Source organism: Poecilia formosa, unplaced genomic scaffold (assembly GCF_000485575.1).
Source record: "Poecilia formosa unplaced genomic scaffold, Poecilia_formosa-5.1.2 Scaffold309, whole genome shotgun sequence".
NCBI lineage: Eukaryota > Metazoa > Chordata > Actinopteri > Cyprinodontiformes > Poeciliidae > Poecilia > Poecilia formosa.
The window spans coordinates 48,762-56,559 of NW_006800248.1; the positions used below are offsets into that span (position 1 = coordinate 48,762).

A 7,798-nucleotide genomic window follows, 5' to 3' on the forward strand; every position below is an offset into this window, starting at 1 on the left:
AGCAATTTGTGCCCTAAAAGATAAAAGCATGTTTATGTTATGTGAAGAGTGTTAAAACATTAAGGTTGTTGATTTTGTAGGAGTTGGTGTAATTTATTTTTTAAAAAGCACTTAAAAAAATCTATTCAAGAAGTGAAACTGCAATAGTTGAATCTTAATTGTACTGTTATTTATTTCGACGCACCTGTACATGAAACTGAATTTCCTGCAGCCTAATGAAGCAACAAATTAACTCTTCCTTCATGTTTATTTAGCTGATTGTGTGCTAGCAGTGGTGACCTGTTGCACCAGGTCCATGCTAAATTCTTATCTGTACACAGAAGTAAACTGCGGCCCCCCGAAATGTCTCCCCAACACTAACCTGCTGTGGGACGGCAGCAGCACACCGGGCAGCGTGGCGCGGTGCGAGTGTGTGGACGGGTTTTACCAAGAGAGTGGAAACGATTTGTCAACATGTTCTCTGTCAGGAGTGTGGGGGGAAGTATCTGTAAAATGCAAAGGTAGGGCGACATCTCTTATGCCTGGTTGTTGCCCCCTTTTTGATCTCCTTGCACGTTTCTCAAGCACGCTGATACCTAGTGTCTGTCACATGTCTGACCTCTAATCCTGCACGCTCCGGGTGTTAGACGAGGGGAGTTAAGAAACTGCATGCGATTTTCTTTTCCGTCCACAACGGCTTGCAGCGATCACCAGCCACCAGCACAGCGGGACGCCTGGGTGTTTGTCAGATACGTGTTACTTAAGCGACATCGTTTCGGGTCTCCTTTGGGTGCCTGCTGAAAACAAATGCTTCCTTCCCAGTGTGTGTTGAGTGATGCCATTTCTGAGCGAGTCTTTGTGTTCTGTTTCTCCAGCTAAATGCGGCCCCGTTCCCTTCCTGGCCCACTCGGAGGTGGTGTGGCACAACAGAAGTGTTGTGATTCATCGCTGTGTGGCGGGATATCACAGCTGGAGGGGCGCCAACGCGTCCGTGTGCAGCGGCTCCGGACTGTGGCTGAGAGCTACTCTCAACTGTATCGGTGAGTTTAAAAGTAGCAGCGCTCGGACGCTACAGTGTTTCAATCATTGGTCACTGTATATAAAGCAGGAAAAATAAAATGCATCGTTGTTTATCTCTTTTTAAAGGGGCAGCATTACGTAAAATTAACTGTTTTGAACTTTGCATCATGTTATGTTATTCTCTTGTCAAAAACATACCGGTAGTGTTCCTTCGATTCTTTTATGCGTGTTTGAGAAATCTCCCCCACTCAGCTCCTTCAGACTAGCCAGCAGCAATTAGCAAACACCTGGTGGAACTGAATATCCAGAGTGTTGAAAAGACCAGGAGCTTCTTAAAGAGACAGAGACCCAATTTCAATTGCAAAGTCACTTTTCTTTTAAGGCATGCTTGATGGATGCATACAAATTTTTGTAACAACTGGAGGTAACAGTCACTTGATTGTGCTATAAAATGACACTTGGTGGCTGGAATATACATAATACTGCCCTTTTAAAAAGTTCTGTGTTCCAGTGATTTAACCAAACATTAATTTATAGACTAAATTACTTTGATTTCTTTGTTCTTTGTGTATGCACTGCAAAAATGCAAAATCTCTACCAAGTATTTTTGGATTAGTTTAGCGCAAATATCTCAATACATTTAAAATAAGACAAAATTAACTTACAAGTAACCCCTTACCAAAATACAGGAGCTTGTTTTAAGTCAATCATTTTAAAAAATATTAGTTTCACTTGGTCTGCTTAATATTTATTGTACTCACTGAATATGTGCTATAGCACAGAATTAATTATCAAACATTAAAAATTAAACACTGGACATGCTGAAACAAGAGCTTCTCACAGCAACTACTAATATGTGATGCAGAAATCAAGCCGCCTGTTAACCAGCTGACACTTTACAATGGAAACTGTTTGAAGTGGAAGGCAGAGAAGTTTGAGGAAGATACAGAACTTTACAAGGTAGGATACGTTTCCTATTTTTTTTATTTTTTTTTACCGAATCAACAGTGAACTTTGACTGAATGTGTGGGTTTGATTATTTCAGGTGGTTTATTTGGGATCCAGAGACTACCAGAGGTCGTTTCTAGACAAAGGACGACGTCAGCTGAGCTCCAAAGGCGATCGGCTGATAATCTGCCTGCGGCTGCTTCCATTAACAAACTACAGCATTTCCATTACTGCAGTAGCTGCCAGATTCACAGCCACCATCACAGCCAACACCAGTTTAACAGGTAGCACAGAAACTCCAGTTTAAAGAAAGAGGGATAGTAAATATTTTATACTAATTATAGAATATTTACTGTAGTCTTCTTCATATTTACCGGTGAACATAACAATAAATGTACCTCTGTTTCTAAAAGTACCTCCAGCACCAGTTGTACACTACACAGAACTGGAGACCCCAGTTCCAACGCTGAGGCTGAAAAGATCTCCCAACACTCTGGATCCCATCAGGTGACCAACGCCCTCCATGCAAACATTCACCATGTCTAACATTCACAAGGGAGGAAGGAGCTTTTTCATGACAAGCTTTCACACTGGATGTGAGGAAACTCTGCCTTGGAAACATGATTTGATCATTTCTCATTTTGCAACCACAAGCATCAAAGAAATCCGGTAGAGATTTAACGTGACAGACTCAAAGCGGTGCAGCTTTGTGAAGTGGAAAGAAAATGGCAGAAAATGGTTTTCAATGTTTTAGAGAAAAAAAATTGAAAACTGAGGTCTGGAATTGTGTTAATAGTTTGTAGAACCACATGCAGTGGTTGAAATTATTTTACACTCAATGTCTCACACATGCTGACCAGGCTTATAATAGTTTTGGGTTTTACATTATAGCTTAGTTTTTGTTGATTTAATTCAGTTAGTTTTAATTAGTCTTTAGAGTGTGTTTGGTTTATTTTTAGGTGCAGAATTTAAGTACTGTATTATGATTTTGTACACAAAACAGAAGATACTATTTTTTTTAATATATTCAATTATTGAACTACCAACTGACTCTGGCTTTTTCTCCCAATTTTTACTGTCGCCATTTTGTGGACTAACATAAGCACCGCCAGGAGGAATACACAGTTCTGTATTTTGCCAACAGCTCACAACTTATTGTGTGGGGAAAAAAAACTATTTCACATCATTTTTAAAGGCTATTAAATGCTTTCATAAGCACACAAACAAATGATATTAAATGTACATTTTCAGTATGTTTTAGTTAGTTTTATAAAGGCATGATATAGTTTCAGTTAATTGTACTTTTTCCCCATTAATTTGTGTTTTATTTATTTTAGTTAATGAAAATTTCAGTTTTTCTAATTTCGGTTCATTTTAATTAACTGTAATAACCTTGGTGCTGCCATGCTGAAATTATTAATAATACTTAAATTGCTAACACTTACATTCAACAAATATGGTTTTTACGAACTACATTATGTGGTAGGATACGAGTAAACACACCAAAGAAAAAAATCTTCTCAGTTGCTCGGATCATGTAGAATGACATCTGAATGTGTGAGGAAAACAGGAGTTTGCTAACAACCTACAAACCCAACAGGACGACAGCAAACAATGAAGATAAAACTTTCCTCTTTGTTTTTTTTGTTTTTGACAGCTTCTACCAAATCTTTGTGCTTCCTGTGGAGGAGCTTGTGGTGTTTGACTGCTCCTCTCCCGCCAGCCTTGACCCCTCAAGCAGAGCAGAGTCACCAGCTGAGTACCTGACCGCCCAGCTTGGTGTGCAGAGCCTTGGAGCAGAGGTCAACTTCACGGTGGGGGACGGAGTCCTCTATGGGGGCTTCTACAACGCGCCGCTGCAGAGCGGTAACACCTACTTCATTGTCCTTCGGGTTGTCAGTCGGTGGAAAACAGTGAGTTAAAATCCGCTCTGATACAAAGGAGTAACGGCAAAGCAATGCTGTGGAGGGTGCAGCAGATTTAACCCGAGTGTTTCCTCTCCCAGATGTCGAGAAGTTGCTGCGTCCTTTGGGCTAAAGTTGCAGGTGCTTCAGAATTGCACAAAAATTACAGAGATAAGTTGATATCACTCAATGAAAAGCTTTTTTTTTTTCTTCCCAGGTACATCTTACATCCTGAGGGTGTCGTCGCTGTGTGCTGCTGCCTCTATAGCAGCGGTTGCCATGGTTTTATTAGCGGCATACAGATTGTCCTGGTATGAGCGAGACGTTACGCTTTTATCAATGCTGTTTTTCACTAAATCAACTTAGAATAAAACGAGTAGACTTAAAAATAAATTAGAAAAAGGCACCAATACATTTAAAGTGGCAGTATTATGTAATATTGACTGTTTTTTTTTAGCTTTACATCATGGTATGTTAATACTTCATGTAAAACATACCTGGAGGTTTGCTTTGATTCATTCATGGCAACCAGAAGAAGAACAAGAATTTTCCATTTATGGTTTTTTGTTTTTGCAGAGTGTGTGTTTAGAGGCTTAACCTCTTAACTGGTGTCAGTGTTTGGATGTGAAAAGTCTAGTCATTTTCTAACTCTAAATGGGATAAGTTCTTATATTGATTCATCATCTTGTAAATAAATGAAAAACATTGGACTGAAATCAACATTTACTGGGTTTTGTATAGTTGGATATTAACTGCAGAAAACCCTTCAAATTTCTCCTGAAACATTCCAGTTTGGTTAAATGACTTATCTTTTTTTTTTTTTCCCCAGAATAATTTTGCCATATAGAAAGAATGCACCTTTTAGTTCTAATAAAAAAAATGAATGTATAGAAACTGTATTTAGGACTTAATTTTATTCTATGTTTTCTTTCAGGTGTGTGAACAGGACGCAACCATTCTCAGCCCCGCTCGCTTCAGTCCATAGTGACAAATATAATGACTCCAAACTGTATATTCTGTAAATACTTACGTCACATATAATCATTTACATCCCTCCAAATGAATAAACATATGTTTTCCACCATCTACTGGATTAGGCCTAGGAATGTGATCATTCTCTGTCTGCTGTGTTGCTATTGTTTAGACAAAGGACATGCTCTTTGTTCTGCTTTTTAATCACAAAATGTTTTTGAAAACTGCTTCCTCTTCACAATTATCCAGTACTGTTAACAGAAACCTCCCAATAAAACACTCTGGGGTTTGTGGTTGTGACATGAAAAAGTGACAAAAACTTAAAGACCTGGTCATATTTTTACAAAATATTGTGCACTGCATTGTAGAGAACTGCAGCAACCAAAAATATATAAATTATTAATGTTTTATGGAAGACAATCTTTCAAAAAAAAAGAAAAAGAAAAAAAAATAATGTTAACGTGTGACTTTTTTATGGGTTTTGCGTTGAATCCTCAAACGGGCTGACTTGGCATTAAAAAAAATGGTCCACAGGTACTGGGCCTTTAATTGTTTTGCATCCGGAGCAGCTCCCTCTTTTCCACAGGCAGACACAGGCCAGGATCCTGCCGACAACAACCCAGCTACATCTGGTGCGTTAACAAGTAAGTAACAGGAACACGGCGCTCCATTACTGCTAGAACCTGAATTAAAGAAGGGATGAATTCGTTGTTCGCAAAGATTGCGCAAGTTATCTGAGCGGTTAGCTGAAAAGCTACTGAGTAGGCCGTTGCCACGACGCTTTTTGAGGATTATAGTCATGTAGCTACACTTTGAACGCATGGTTACTTGGAAAATGGGTCATTTTTCTACCACTGTGACCGGAAATGTACTCGGCACCCCGTTTTCCTAAATAGGGGATGTGCACGAGCGTTCCGTTAGCCAGACTGATGAGCTAATTTTCCACGGACATGGAAATTTGCTCACAAATGAACAATTTTACAGAAATAACATGTTCAGCTGCAAGCCACAAGCTATTAACAATAAAGTAACTGCGGTACTAATTAACTCATTTTTGTAGTTCAGTACAATAAAGCCTTTGGCTGTTGGCTCTGTTCACCGATATTTAATAGTATGTTTATGTCTGTGGCTACTTCTCATAGTGATGGGAATTGCGGTTGTTTTTTGAGATCCTGACCACTTGGCTCATCCCCCCAAAAGAACCGACTCTTTCTTAGCTCCTAAACAGCTCTTCATCATTACTATTGCGGCAGTACCATGGCTAGATAAACTGATAAATTGGTAGTTTATTAACAATGAAAGGCAATTATTTTAAAGCAGTGCTAAACAAACAGCACAGTTTAGAAAGCGAGTGTAAACAAGAGGAGAACCTGAAATTTCCAGCTGGCTCCATGGTAAAAATCAGAGAACATATAAATTCAGTCTTCAGATCGCTAAGGTGTGTGCACCAGAGGTGAAAGAAGGTGGGTACTAATCAGCCGTGACTGATTAGTATTTCAAGAACAATCTAAAACATGACTTAATCAGTTAATAAATAACTTTTTTCCCGTTTCATATTGTTTCTGAACTCTTAGTGCTTTACTACAGAGCAACACGTCGATCGCGAAAGGTTTTGAGTCGATCTCGGCATCAGGTGACAAACTGAACGCCGCCAGGACGCTGAGTCCAGCACGTCCTCCTCTGACTGGCTTAAAACGTTCGTAACTTTATTAAAGAACAAACAAACAAAAAACAATAATCATCCAAACGTGTTGAAATTAATGACCCAACAACAATAATAATCTCAGTGATTATTGTTTCAACAAGGTGTTGCGGAATTCTGTGCGTTTCGGTTCCATTACCAAAATAACTATCAGAGCAGGAGTTTAAATGAACTAATCAACCACCGCTGTGTTCAGGGAGCGCTTATTAATGATCGCAAAATAAATATCAAGCCTGAAAACCTGATATCATAACGGACTGAATGTTATGTTTTTAACGTAATCTCTGGTCGGTTTGTGGAGCGCAGGAGGTTGCCATGGCAACGGGTGTGCTTAAATGACAGAGAGAGACGGAGAATAAAAATGTGCGAGTAGTTTAGAGTTGATCACCTGTTCAGGTTGTTTTACCTCATTACAGCCGCTGTGATTTCTGAACGTTCAATAAACGACAAACTTGGACTAATTATCTTGTTAGTCTGTGAGTGTACGTCATTCGCAACAAACATCAAACACGGCAAATATGTTTCATTAAGTATTTAACAAACCAATGGCTTCTACCGCGATAATTATGTGAAATTAAATCAATTGTCTAATATAAAACATAGTTTGGTGTTGTCGGGCTCAGAGTCTGAGAGGCTTTTCCTTTATCAAATAATTTTTTTTGCCTTTTATTTAGTGGAAATATTGATGTTGATGAGACTTTCTCCAAAATAATAACCTTTTTCAACCTTAATAACTCCACTGTTGAAAATGAGGCTCTAACATTCACAAATGACAGTGAAATAAAATCCAGTCCAACATCTGGTTTGAGGTGATTCCTCTGGAACCTTTTGGAGGAAAAATATCCCAACTTCAGAAGATTTACTTTAACCTAACAAAGCTCTGTGGTTCCTCCTATCAGTATGAGAGTCAGGATGAGGAGGCGCCATGTTAGGAAGATGAAGTGGAAGCTGAAGGATCTTCAGAACAAACAGGTCATGATGCTAGGCTACTGATTATCCCTCTGTCTGGACACAGGATCAATATAACCAGTTTAAAAGCTAAAATGAATGGTTATATGCCAGACATGGAAAACTGGGATGCACTCCATGCCATGATGTTCTTTCTCCAAAATGCTACGTTTAGGTCTTATGGCATCTCAAGGTGTCAACATTGCAGCCAGTGGGCTGAGGGAAATACAGCTTCATTTTGTAGCAATTCAAGAACTACCCAGCTTTTATTCCTTCACAAAATTTTAATCAGCACAGAATAGAAACTCCAAAGCACACAAAGAAG

At 39.0% G+C, this 7,798-nt stretch overlaps 2 protein-coding genes across 4 annotated transcripts in view; both read left to right on the forward strand.

The window, feature by feature from the left end:
- Window positions 1–5,093, forward strand: part of susd1 (sushi domain containing 1) — a 13,422-nt gene extending 8,329 nt beyond the window's left edge. For both annotated transcript variants that reach the window (XM_007572875.2, XM_016661086.1), the window contains exons 10-18: window positions 321–500; window positions 855–1,019; window positions 1,865–1,959; window positions 2,045–2,231; window positions 2,361–2,454; window positions 3,605–3,860; window positions 3,953–3,992; window positions 4,069–4,162; window positions 4,786–5,093. In XM_007572875.2, coding sequence (XP_007572937.2) covers window positions 321–500; window positions 855–1,019; window positions 1,865–1,959; window positions 2,045–2,231; window positions 2,361–2,454; window positions 3,605–3,860; window positions 3,953–3,992; window positions 4,069–4,162; window positions 4,786–4,873 — 1,199 coding nt within the window. In that variant the 3' untranslated portion in view covers window positions 4,874–5,093. The remainder of the gene's footprint in view (window positions 1–320; window positions 501–854; window positions 1,020–1,864; window positions 1,960–2,044; window positions 2,232–2,360; window positions 2,455–3,604; window positions 3,861–3,952; window positions 3,993–4,068; window positions 4,163–4,785) is intronic.
- An 87-nt stretch (window positions 5,094–5,180) lies between these two features.
- zbtb26 (zinc finger and BTB domain containing 26) overlaps window positions 5,181–7,798 on the forward strand; it is a 7,057-nt gene continuing 4,439 nt past the window's right edge. Inside the window, exon 1 of one of the 2 annotated variants that reach the window (XM_007572832.2) lies at window positions 5,181–5,467. The gene's annotated coding sequence lies outside the window, so the exon portion shown is untranslated. The remainder of the gene's footprint in view (window positions 5,468–7,798) is intronic. The other variant, XM_016661087.1, reaches the window with a different exon arrangement.